Source organism: Erpetoichthys calabaricus, chromosome 7 (assembly GCF_900747795.2).
Source record: "Erpetoichthys calabaricus chromosome 7, fErpCal1.3, whole genome shotgun sequence".
In the NCBI taxonomy this organism is placed as follows: Eukaryota; Metazoa; Chordata; class Cladistia; order Polypteriformes; family Polypteridae; genus Erpetoichthys; species Erpetoichthys calabaricus.
The window spans coordinates 179,922,659-179,935,443 of record NC_041400.2 but is presented as its reverse complement, the minus strand read 5'-3'; the positions used below and the strand labels follow the sequence as shown (position 1 = coordinate 179,935,443).

The following is a 12,785-nucleotide window of genomic DNA, read 5'->3' as shown; positions in this document are numbered from 1 at the left end:
CCAGACTATGGTTGTGAAGTTATGGACTTCCCATCAATACACAACAATACAGGATTCTGGAAGTGGTTGTGACATATTAGAGATCTGAAAAAATGTGTCTCAACTTTCTGATAAATCTGAAAAGTATATAAGACTAAGTGAGTTAATGTAGGGGGGTATGACTTTAATTTCAAGGCAGTGAAAGGAAACACTCAGGGGGATCAAGGGGATACCATGTTTTGACCTTTAATTTTTGATAACATGTTTCTAGGTTCTGACCTGTGCCTGTTTATGACAATGCTTTGTTATTTCCCTTGGAACTTGGTACCTCCTTGTTTGTTCTCAAATTTAGTTGTTTTTAGTCTTCTTCAATAAATCTTCCAGATATGAAGTAACTTTGTTTTCCTTCAATGAGGGCCAAGTGTTTTTAATCTTTCCCCTCTTTCCCCTGATTATTGTGAGATCCATCCATTCATCCACTTTCCTAACCTTCTTATCCAGAGCAGAGCTGTGTTGATCTGTGCATGCCAAAGGCTTGCTTCTTGAGTTTGGGATGAAATGTGTTTGCTAGGCCTCATTTGGAGCCTGAAGCCTAGTTTTGGAGGGGAAGCTTCAGTGTTACATTTTGTGAGCCAGGAAGTTCATAACAAAAACAGCTTTATTTTTCATTTATTTCTATAAATGAATGTGCTGTAGAAGTTATATGTTTAATTTGACTATTCAAAAGTAAGGGCACACAAATGTTATCTTGTACTTTGTAAATAATTGTTTAACTTTGCCTTGTAAGATGTGTGCTTCTACAGGCAATTAACTATAAACTCTTCAAAATAAAATGAAAAATGTAAAATAAGTGCCTTTGTATTTGTGCTTGAAACCTTTAATAATTGCTGATAAACTGAGATTACCAGACCTTGGAATATGCTCCTTGTGGTTACAAGTTCTTCCACAGCATGTGTTGGAGTAAAATGATCTGAAAAAAGGCCACCTACGACTGGTATAGTGCATAAAATAAATTCTTTAATCTGCTTATGTTAAGGACAAAATTGTTGTGCAAAGCTGACAAATGGCACGCTCAAAGGGCTTAATATCTTAATATTATTTTGTAGTGGGAAATGAATGGCTTTATATAGAGAAATCAAAAGAACAGTTGATTGTCAGACAGGAATCAGTGATCCATAAGGCACAGAGAAATAAATTGTCTAAATGCAAAACAGAAACTAAAATTTTATTCAAAAAGCAAAGCCAAAAGTCCTGAAGCTACTTGGATAGCCTTTCCCTCACTATACTTCATACAATTAGTTTGTTAATCTCAAGCTCTGACACAAATTATTGTATGTTTCTGTCTTTTGCAATGGTGGTGCTGTAATGTCATGCATAGTGACAATGGCATGGCAAATGACTAGTAATGAGTATAGCAACTTGAATATTTGTATTTATATTTTGTATTTGCACACTGCATTAATCCCCGAGGGGAAATATATATAAGGGCTGCCCTTTGTCACCGATTCTGTTCATAACTTTTATGGACACAATTTCTAGGCGCAGCCAGGGTGTTGAGGGGGTCCGGTTTGGTGGACTCGGGATTGGGTCACTGCTTTTTGCAGATGATGTTGTCCTGTTTGCTTCATCAGGCCGTGATCTTCAGCTCTCTCTGGATCGGTTCGCAGCTGAGTTCCAAATCCGAGACCATGGTCCTCAGCCAGAAAAGGGTGGAGTGCCCTCTCAGGGTTGGGAGCGAGATCCTGCCTCAAGTGGAGGAGTTCAAGTATCTCGGGGTCTTGTTCACGAGTGAGGGGAGAATGGAGCTTGAGATTGACAGGCGGATTGGTGCGGCGTCCGCAGTGATGAGGGCTCTGCATCGGTCTGTCGTGGTGAAAAAGGAGCTGAGCCGTAAGGCAAAGCTCTCAGTTTACCAGTCGATCTATGTTCCTACCCTCACCTATGGTCATGAGCTATGGGTAGTGACCGAAAGAACGAGATCGCGAATACAAGCGGCTGAAATGAGTTTCCTCCACAGGGTGTCTGGGCTCTCCCTTAAAGATAGGGTGAGAAGCTCAGTCATCCGGGAGGGGCTCAGAGTAGAGCCGCTGCTCCTCCGCATCGAGAGCAGTCAGATGAGGTGGCTCAGGCATCTGATCAGGATGCCTCCTGGTCGCCTCCCTGGTGAGGTGTTCCGAGCACGTCTAACCGGGAGGAGGCCCAGGGGAAGACCCAGGACACGCTGGAGGAACTGTGTCTCCCGGCTGGCCTGGGAACGCCTCGGGATTCTCCCGGAAGAGCTAGAAGAAGTGGCCGGAGAGAGGGAAGTCTGGGCATCTCTGCTCAAGCTGCTGCCCCCGCGACCCGACTTCGGATAAGCGGAAGAGAATGGATGGGGATATATATATATAAAGTTATGAACATGAAAATAAGATGTTATATGAGAAGATTATGAGAGAGATAATGAGAAATGGTTCAGGGGGCTCTCAAACAGGAACAGTCATGGCATTTAAAAAACATGTTGAATTTTCTTGAACAGGTCCCAGGTGGTTTTAATGAAGTGGTTTATAAGACAATTTAAAAAATAAAACCTTTTCAGCAACAAACTTCCAGCCTGCAACATGAAACATTTTAACATTGCAAATATTATGTATACATCAACTGTGTTTTTACAAGTAGCCCTCTCTTGTTATTTTATTTATAGACATCAATATTCAAGCATGTAAAATGAAGCATCACAAAAACAGTTTAGCTTTTGCTTAAGGTAGCTTACTTTTTCACATTAGGTAATTGACACACTTAATTAGGATTTCTACTACATATCAGCACAAAAAAACAAATCAATTAATTTTTGTGTAGCACTGTTCACTAAGGAGTGGCTCAAATTATTATACCAGAAAACAAACACATACATTTTCACAAAAATTACATTTAACACAAAGTAAAACATTGCAATTTCAATAATAAACACATACAGATAAAGTAAAGTCTATTAATATTATAACTTAGATATAGCCAGTCAACTACAAAGGGGAAGAAGATAAAACCTCCACTAATAACAATCAATGTGAAAATGAAAACTAAATTAGACAGGTCACCTACATTAATTGTAACTTGACAAGTTCTTACTTTGGTATATCAAATATGCTATAGGCAATTTATTTTCTTCATTTAGTCAAATAAAATTATGTTTTTTGCAGTCAATTTTGGGTTAAATAAAACTTCCTCTAGGAAGTCCCACTGTTGGTTATTATAGCCCCTAAAAAAATACATTTTGAAGATTAAATTAAATTTAGGATAATTATTTGTAAGAAATAATCAGAGAAAACAAATGAAAACATTTCCTAAGCATTGAAAATCCACCAACAAATAGCAAAATTAATTGCAAAGATACAGCGAATTTTTGGGAAAAGAATGCACTAGTTTTAAAGCCACCAATGGCCAATCACATCTTCATCATGGCGTAAATGATCAGATGTACAACATGGTTGGATACTGTGTGATTTAACTGAAGGAAAGGAAACCTGAACTGGATAAGTGTGCTAGAAAATGAATGAACATGTTTCAGTTTTTTATTGACAGCAGTACCACTAACATCTAAGAATTTAAGTAGAATTTGTACGTGACAAATAAAATTTTATTTGATTTGAAATAGGCTCTTCTCATAAGGCATCACCCACAGCTCAGTTTAGACAATGGATGTGTTATGAACCATAACAGAGTGTTTCCAGTTATATCTGGGAGACAGACGAGACAGCTGAAGTCCATTCGTTCTATTTAAAAAAGACTTAAGTAGAAAGGATTAAATTAAGTGCTTTTTCTTATTATTGACTTTTTGACCAAGCTTTTGTTAATTATTGAACTGGATCCAAAAATAAGATATTATCAAATTAAAATAACAAAAGATAGCATTTTCATTTTTCAGATAGGTTCCTCTTATTCTCTCTAGCAAGTGGGAAAACTACTGATCAAGTTCTTTCAATTATTTTAAGTTCCGTAAAATACAAATTGTGCAGTTTACTTGAAGCCTAGAAAAATATATACTGCGAGCAAAGTGGTATGTTTTAATGGTTACAAGGTACAGTATATAGATTTTCATCATATAGTCAAAAATCATATAAAATGATATACTGTACATGTCAAGGTCATTGACTGAAGTGTTAGACAAAGTGAGTAATAAAAGAGAGTGAGGTTTTATTGATAATGGTTGATGACGACACACCATGTTTTGTAAATATTACATTGCTCCTGGAGCACTGTATTAAATTGTGATGGCTAGCTGAATATTCTCATTCTTTCATTCTTAAGTACACAATTTGGCATACCATTTTGAATTCCTACAAAGCTCTTTGGAAAGCCATTTTCATTTTCGTCCACACTACTCTCAGGTTGTTCTTAATTGACCTGGTCAGGACTACAAAGTTCATTCATCCTCAACTAATTACAACAACTGAGTTTGTGACTTCTCACTGTGACATGACCAATTTTGTATTTGACATCTATTCTAGTAATTTCATTTCTTGGCCACAAGGAGACAGATTTTGACAATATACACTAAAAGAATATATTTGTACAGGCTCTCGGCTGCCTATGAAACTGTAGTAACAGTTGTTTTTAAAGGTATTGGGGAAACGTCTACATTTTCATCTGTATTTTTAAGTGTCAAAAAATAATGTTAAATGAAAAAATGTATATTGTATTGATTGTGAATGACATCGTTACAATTTTTATTGCAAAAGGATTACGTGTACACTACCAGTCAAAAGTTTGGAAATACCCAGAAATTTTGATATTTGTGATAGAAATTGATACCTTTTTTATTAAGATACCATAAAACTGATTTTAATATACTGTCAAGATATTGCTAGAGTTTCTAATGGTTATTACTGCTTGAAATGGCTGATTTGTAATGTATTATTCACATATGACTACAAAGCCCTATTTTCAGCAGCCATTCCTTCAGTTTCCTAATGTTAGCTTAATTAGTCAAGTTTAAATTCTATTAAGTTATTAGAGGAACCTTTCTAATTTCATTAGCACCACTCAAGCCTGTTAATCTGTTTACATGGGTGGCAAGATAGTGGCATTCCTGAGGTTTATTTCTGGGTTCAAAAATGGCCAAATTGAAACAGCAATCTCAAGAAACATGTCAGCATATTGTGTTTTTGAAGTTATTCCATGTGACTGCCAAGAATTCATACTAAGGTGTCTAGTACTGTCTTAAGAAAAGAGGACAATCTGGATCTAACCAGGACAAAAAAGAATCAGATGGGCCAGATGCACACCAAACCTCAGTGTCTTCTGTAATGGAGAAAAGATAACTCCAGAATGCTGATCATAACACACTTTCCCAGTCATCTTCTGTCTGTTGTCTGTGTTCTTTGCCCATTTTAACCTTTTCTTTTTATTTGCCTATTTCAAAAATAACTCTTACTCCAAGTCCAGCTTCTCAGAGACGTCTTTTCTCTGTTGCAGATAACACTGGTTTTTGGCATCTAAATAAAGAAACCTTAAACCTTAAGATGCCAACTGAGGACTTGTGGGCCATTTGTTTCTTACACTACAGACTTTCATGTCCTTCTCCTCCTATGCAGTTGTGCATCCGAAGCCTTGCCCTTCGTTTTCTATTCTGGTTAGATTCAGTTTGTCCTCTTCTCTTAAGGCAGTAATAGACTAATTTGTGTGAAATCTTCACATTCTTGGCAATCTGTCATATAGAATCATCTTCATTCTTCAAAACAACTATAGACTGGCACGTTTCTTGAGATAGTCATTTAATTTTTGGCCATTTTTGAACCCAGCACTGATTGGGAACTGAATGGGAATGCCAGTACCGTGCAGCCCAACTGAACAGAATAACAGGTTTCAGTGTTACTAATAAAATTACAAAGATTTCTCTAGTAACCAATTAGCATTTAAAATGACTAATTAAAGAAAAACTAAGGGAGTTGACCATTAGGACATTTTTTAAAAATTATGGTAAGATCTAATTAATGTTAATGTTAATAAGGTTTTAGAATAACATTTAGATCTGGGAAAAGGAAATTCTTCCTCTTTGTTGTTTCTAAATTAGTTAATTAATTTTCATTATCATTCTTGGTGGCTCCATAATCCATACTGACCCCTACTTTCTCTGCTGTTCTTTTCCTGGCTTTCTGTGTTGTTTCATTCAGCGCCACCACAACCTGATCAGGGCACCATGCTCTCCCTACATTGATGGATTGAAGGCCAGAGGTCCACATGTCCATCATCATCAAATTCTTCCATGTGAAGCCTGAAAACCATGAGGTCTGATTGAGATCATTGATGTTAGGTAGAATACCTAGAGGGGGCTGGATGGTCTCGTGGTCTTGGAACCCCTGCAGATTTTGTTTTTTTTTTTTTCTCCAGCCGTCTGGACTTTTTTTTTTTGTATTTTCTGTCCTCCCTGGCCATCGGACCTTATTGTTTTTCTATGTTAATTAGTATTGCCTAATTTTATTTTTATATTTTATCTTTTTTCATCCTGTAAAGCACTCTGAGTTACATCATTTGTATAAAAATGTGCTATAGAAATACATATTGTTGTTGATGTTGTAAAGATTTGCTCTAGGTGTTGGCTCTCCTCTCTTTCTCTCAGAAAGGGGGTTGAATTCTGTTTTGTTAAGTTCAACTTGATTGAATGTAACGTTACCTTCATCACTGTATAAGTTAGACTTGATTGCATGGAATGTTATTTTCTTCAATTAAAAAAGAATACTGAAAGAATGACTACAAGAAATGGTACTCTACAGTCATATGTGAATAATAAATTAAAAATTTGTCTTTTCAAGCAGTAAGGGCCATTAGTAACACTAGTAATGTCTTGGCTGTACTTTTAAATCAATTTAATGGTATCTTCATAAAAAATAAGCATCAATTTTTATCAAAAACATGAACATTTCTGGGTATTTCTAAACTTTTGACTGGTAATGTATGTGAGTATGGTCCAAACGCAAGCCAAAATACTGATGGCATTCATGCATGTAACATACCAGAGGAATAAATAATGGGAATATGATGAAAACAGAACACAGTACACACTCCCTGAATACCATTTAGGATATTGTTGATTATAAATGTACATGCAATGTACAGGAAATTGTCAGTGTTACTAATGATGGAGAAACTACTATATAGTGAAACTATTTTTTTGTGTGAACATGAATGCTGACTATTGTAATTACATACCATAACATAACATTCTTAATCCTGTTTAACACAATTCAGGGTCATTGGTATGTATCCCAGCAGCATTAAGCACAAGGCAAGAAACATCCCTGGATAGTGTTTACTATTTTAGATAACCCAAAGTGTGGAAAACAAAATACTTTAAATATCACAATATTGTAACTTAATTTTCTAAAAATAATCTCAGCTGAAAGAACAAAATGACTGAAATGGAAATTATAACAAACATCGTGTCGTGTCTCTGCCAAAGAGGAGGTCAACTGTAGGTTGAGGAAAAAATGGGTTTGCATTTTGTAAACCACATGGTGAGGAGAAACAGGATGGAGTTGTTTATGTCTGTGGAGCGAAATGTAGAAAATGGGTTGAGTGGATAGATGTACTTTGGTAGAATCGGAGGACGTAGAGAGAAGGAGGGTGGAAAGAAAGTAGATCAGAATAGTGATGGATCACTTAAGGCAAAAGGGCATACAGTATGCTAATGTGTGGATAGCGCTTTGAGTACTGAGAAAAGCGCCATATAAATGTTATGAATTATTATTATTATTATTAAATATCGATGAGGAGACACTAAATAATATTCTTGCAGTTGTAGGGGAACAGATGCAACCTGTAAGTAAAAGGGATGGAAAAAAACAGTGTTATAAATAGTTTGCACTGTGAAGATTGCTTGTCAAATAGCCGATGTAGTGAGTTCTTAATCAGGAGTGCGTATTTGTCAGAGCACTCCAACAGGCATTTTTGTGATTTTTAGACTGAACCCAGGCAAGTAAATCTGAATCTCTGTGAGCCTTTTAGATTTTATTATTGTCAGTGGCCAGTACAAACCTTCCTGGACTCATTCTTTATGCTTGGTATGCATGGTATCTGTCACATCAATACAAACAAGGCCTTCTCCATTGTATAGGGTACATGCACTATAAAACGTACTGGTTTTCTTTTTCTGAGTCAAAGCTTCTGTAAAGTATGCTAGTTTGATTTATAGAATTGGTATTAGTGATTTTCAAATGCATAAAGTAAAAGTATGCCAACCTCTATGTGTATTGGTGAAGAATGGCCACCGCTGCACTATATATATATAGTATATTATATATATTATATACAACTGGAGAAAATTGGGTCCACAGAGGTGATTCTATTATCTTTTTTTTCCTTCTGACAGAACAGCCGAAAAAGCAGCCAAGACATTAAATATGTAGACAATGGATTTGACACCTCTTAGATTATACAACCTCTGATGCTAGACAGATTTATTTCTTACTGAGACTGAAGTGAGAAGTGGGATTAAGAAAAGCAAGAGGAGAGACTCTGTCTGCATCAATAACTGTTATAATCTCTAAATGCTGTAAAAAAGTAAGATAACAAAGGTAAAGCTGTCTCATCAAATTAAACATTCTTGAGCTAACAAGAATTATGCTAACCTGCATTATTTCCAACTAAATGAATTCATCTTGATCATCCTGTTAACTTGCAGGCTGATGAGCTAAATGATGAAGGGTTTATTAGAATTGAGCAACTACGTACAGTCAACTCGTTTTTCTTCATTACTTTACCCAGTCAAGTGAAAGGGGACTTCTTAGTAACTAACTTCTGTAAATTTGAAAAAAACAAACACAAAGAGGGGTGTTTTTGACTGCATTGGACATCTGCTGGACTTAAGGAGTCAGTAGGTGATGAACAATCACATTGATTATTACTAATATGAAGAAATAAATTTACATCTTTAGTCAAGTTGGGAAAAATAAATGGATGTGCCATGGTTTTATATATAATAGATTTGTTTTTCTTTTTATATGTGTCTATACATCAAATACTACTTTACTATTGATGAGTTTTATTTTTTCCTTGAAAAATATAACGAATAACCATTTAAGAGTTTGTTTTTTAAAACCATATTAAAACCTGGCTAGGTGTCTCAACGGTGGGTTAAAGTCCATTGAGAGACGTTTATCAGAAAGGATCAAAGAGGCAACCTGAGAGACACTAACATGACATCATGAAGCAGAAAAAGGAAATAAAAATTATTATAAAGCTATTGCTCCTGATAAGCTCTTTGCTCACAATAGGCTAATGTCAGATGAATATCACTGATAAACCCCAAAAATTTTCTTCCATTTTTTTGTTTTTTTTTTCTTTTAAATTTTGTGGTTATCAGTTGGTAGCCTGGGTTGGTGAGGCCTTACAATAGTTTTTAGTTCTTGCTTTGTAGCTTAATTCTTATTTGTGTTTTTTAAATTATAAAAGTAAACTATAGCCGGATGAAAAGAAAAAAAAGAACAATTCACATACAACACACGGGTCAAATATATACAGTGTGTGGAAGGGCAAGGCCAGTAGTTTTTCTATCAGGCCACATCAACATACCTTGTATCTGACTTGACTGGCCAGGAAAAAATCGCGATGTGCATCCAATTTCTGTACCAAGTCGTGCACCGTAGTCTTGCTGGAACACTGAGGGAGTAAAGAAGACTAGATGGATAACAACGTGGGCTGAGGAGGATTTTCTCTTCAACACAAAGCTGAAGCAATTTCCAGTGTTTTAATGCAAGTTTTGGCAACTAGCCTTTGCAGAAATATGCATTTCATGCTGAACAAGAAAGTCTAGTAGATCATTTCCTTAACTGTATGCTTCATTCATGCGAATATACTCTAATTGGAGACCAGTTTAAGTTTTTCATTCAATTTTTCAGCACATTATAATATTTCTTGCAATATATCACATACTGTAAATGAGCTTTTTCTGTAACAATCCTTTCAATAATAAACAGCCATTCCTAAAATGGAAGTGCCTACAGAGTCTAGCATGTCTTAATATTACCTTAATATTACAATTATTCACTTCAGTAGTGTTATAGACTACAGGAGCTGTCTATTGAGTATTTTTCAAACTTAATCACTCAACAGCCTGACAATCTTTGCCATTAAAAATTAAATTTTACATCTACTATATTCCAAGTGGGCCCATTATAAAATCAGTGTCACCACCCTTCAGTAAAGCAGACAGCTTTAGCTCACTGAACTGTGTTGCTCATTTTTCCTCTCAGGCTGGGACAGCACAAGGTGGCAGCATCAAGATTAGGAGGGCCAATCAACAGATGGAAATAGTGTAAAATTACAGTATTATAGTACATTTCATATATAGAATTTCACTGTATACAAAATAAAGTGATCTCCACTATATGATTTTTTTAATGTCATGATGAATGAACATGAATTTAGAGGTCTAAACACACTCATTGTACAATAGATCTGAAACAAGACAAGTTATTCCAGATAATATTAATAATATCAAGCAGGTTGTGAAATATGTATGTAATGGTAAAGGAAACTTAATTTATTAAAAGTTGTTAAAGTTAAACATTTAAGAATTTATATTCATTCATGGGAAACATAGGTGGAAATGTAAAGGTCAGATGTTCTAATGTTTGTATCTAACAACCTATGCCTTTGCAGTATTCAGAGACCATAAAAGTTTACAAAAAGTATAATATTGATATGTATACCTCAAGATAACTCATCCATCAGTGGGATCTACAGAAATACACATTAATATTTATATTGTTTTCATTCCAGTTTTCAAAGATGGGCAATCTGGTTGACTGGTCACATTCTGGAAGTGAGCTTCTGTGGTTTTGTGTGAACATGTAGCTCCAAACACGAGTGCCATCTATGGAGGTTACTGTCTTGTGCTTACTGCTGCCAGACAGATTCTGTCTCCCTGTGATAATGAATCAGACTAACCAGTTTAGAAAATAAATTGATGGGATGAATACTAAATATGTGTATTTTGTATATACCCTTAAACTCAAATTACCAAAAGGTCAAGATCTCACTTTAGGAAGAAATGTGTGTGTTTTTCATCTGGTCGGAGTAAAGAGAATTCCGTTTCTGGCTACATAAAGGTTTTAGCAATGTAAGTAAAAAAAAAAAATCAGCATTTTTAGATAAAACTAGACCAATGTGAACGAGTCAAAAGAGACAGGCTGCGTGATCTAGAGGTTAAGGAACTGAACTAAAAACATCTTGACTGCGGCTTCAGCCTTATAAGGCACACCTGGGCAAAACACTATCCCCTTAATCTACAACTTTAGGAATATGCTTTTGTAGAAGGTGTAGTGTATATACAAAGCTCTCTTGGATGAGAACTCAATGCAAAAGATTCTGTATCAAAAACACAAGGAATGGTGAACTGACATATTAAGTGGAAGCAGTAAGCCCTTTCTAGAGTATGTATCTTTTCTGGGTGCAGGATTTTCTTATATCTCATATTGTTATGGCTGGGAATCGGTAAGGAAGATATCATCCCTAACTAAAAAAAAAGAAGCAAGCAAAAATTTCAGTTGCCTATATCTTCTTTGTTTGGACATTAAACCACCGTCAATCTACATACATTTTTCTAGTGATTTTCAATTGTCATCTTTGTCATGACTTTTAGCGAGTCATGGACAGTCAATGTGTGCATCCCTGATTGCCATACGTACAATTTGATATCCCCAGCAACTCAGTCACAGAAGTCTTTGACTCACCATGACAAAATCAAACATGTACCACAAGAGAATGGAAAAATTAAAAGTTAGGCTAAGACTGCAGCTGAACTCAACACACCTAAAAATGTCGGGCAGCACATGAATTAGTTATGAAAATGCAGCAAGTCCGCAATGTTTTGGAAATTGGAAACTGTGCTGGAAGTCATATAACATGTCCTTCCCTGATATTGTTAGTTGTGTAAACTGATGACATCCAGCAACTACTTGCCATACTCTCCAACTGAAAGTCACATAAGGAGGTGCCGGCTTTACTCACAAGGCATTCAGCTAAATCAGCTACCCAACCTTCTCACCTGGCAATGTAGTCACCCAAAATAACTTTGCTTGCCTCCTCTTTTTCCTTAGCCTAGTCTTTCAAACAAAAACAGGAACTAACTTTTGTAAATTTTATATGCAGCATGATACAAATGTATTTTTCTAAATGCAGGTATTCTGGGCTAGAAAGAATTTTAATGGATGCCATGGTAGTATAATCAGTTTTTTAAGATGATTGCTAAGTCTTCTATTCAGGACATATACAACACTTGCTGTCTTAGAAAGGCAATCAGTGCAATTAAAGACCTCAGCCAACCTGCACAGCCGCTGTTATTACACCTTCCTTCTGGTGGACAGTACAGGGCCATCGTCACTCATACCAGTAGATCCAGGGGCAGTTTCTGCCTACAGGTTGTAAAGCTGCTAAATAGTCAATCATAAGGACCAGTATTGTATACAGATTTCAAGCTGCATATACTTTTTATTTATTTTTTTGTTATTGTATTTTTAACCACTGTTCTGAGGAGACATGCAAGTATGAATTTCGTTTTACTATGCACTTGACTTTCAATGCATTCAGAGTTAATTTCAATGCTCCACTTTGCCCAACTTCAAAATTCCATAATTGAGACTTATTCATGGTGTCACCCTACTACAATGTCTTCTCTTTAGGTTTGTCTTACACACACGTTACGGGAGTGAGTTGGAGGTTCTGCACAAGAGGTAATGCAGTGGACGGGTCTGGGCAAGATGTACTCACTTCTCTTCCATTTCCTACCCTGAGCGGAATAAATGCCCACAGAAGACCAGAAAACCCAA

The 12,785-nt window shown here is 36.0% G+C and overlaps 1 protein-coding gene across 4 annotated transcripts in view; it reads right to left on the bottom strand.

Annotated features, from left to right (window-relative positions):
- Positions 1-12,785, bottom strand: part of pax5 (paired box 5) — a 262,678-nt gene that overhangs the window by 12,634 nt on the left and 237,259 nt on the right. For 3 of the 4 annotated variants that reach the window (XM_028805784.2, XM_051930046.1, XM_028805786.2), the window contains one exon: positions 9,529-9,615. The exons of the other annotated variant lie outside the window; for it this stretch is intronic. In XM_028805784.2, the coding sequence (XP_028661617.1) occupies positions 9,529-9,615 (87 nt within the window). The remainder of the gene's footprint in view (positions 1-9,528; positions 9,616-12,785) is intronic. 4 annotated transcript variants of the gene reach the window in all.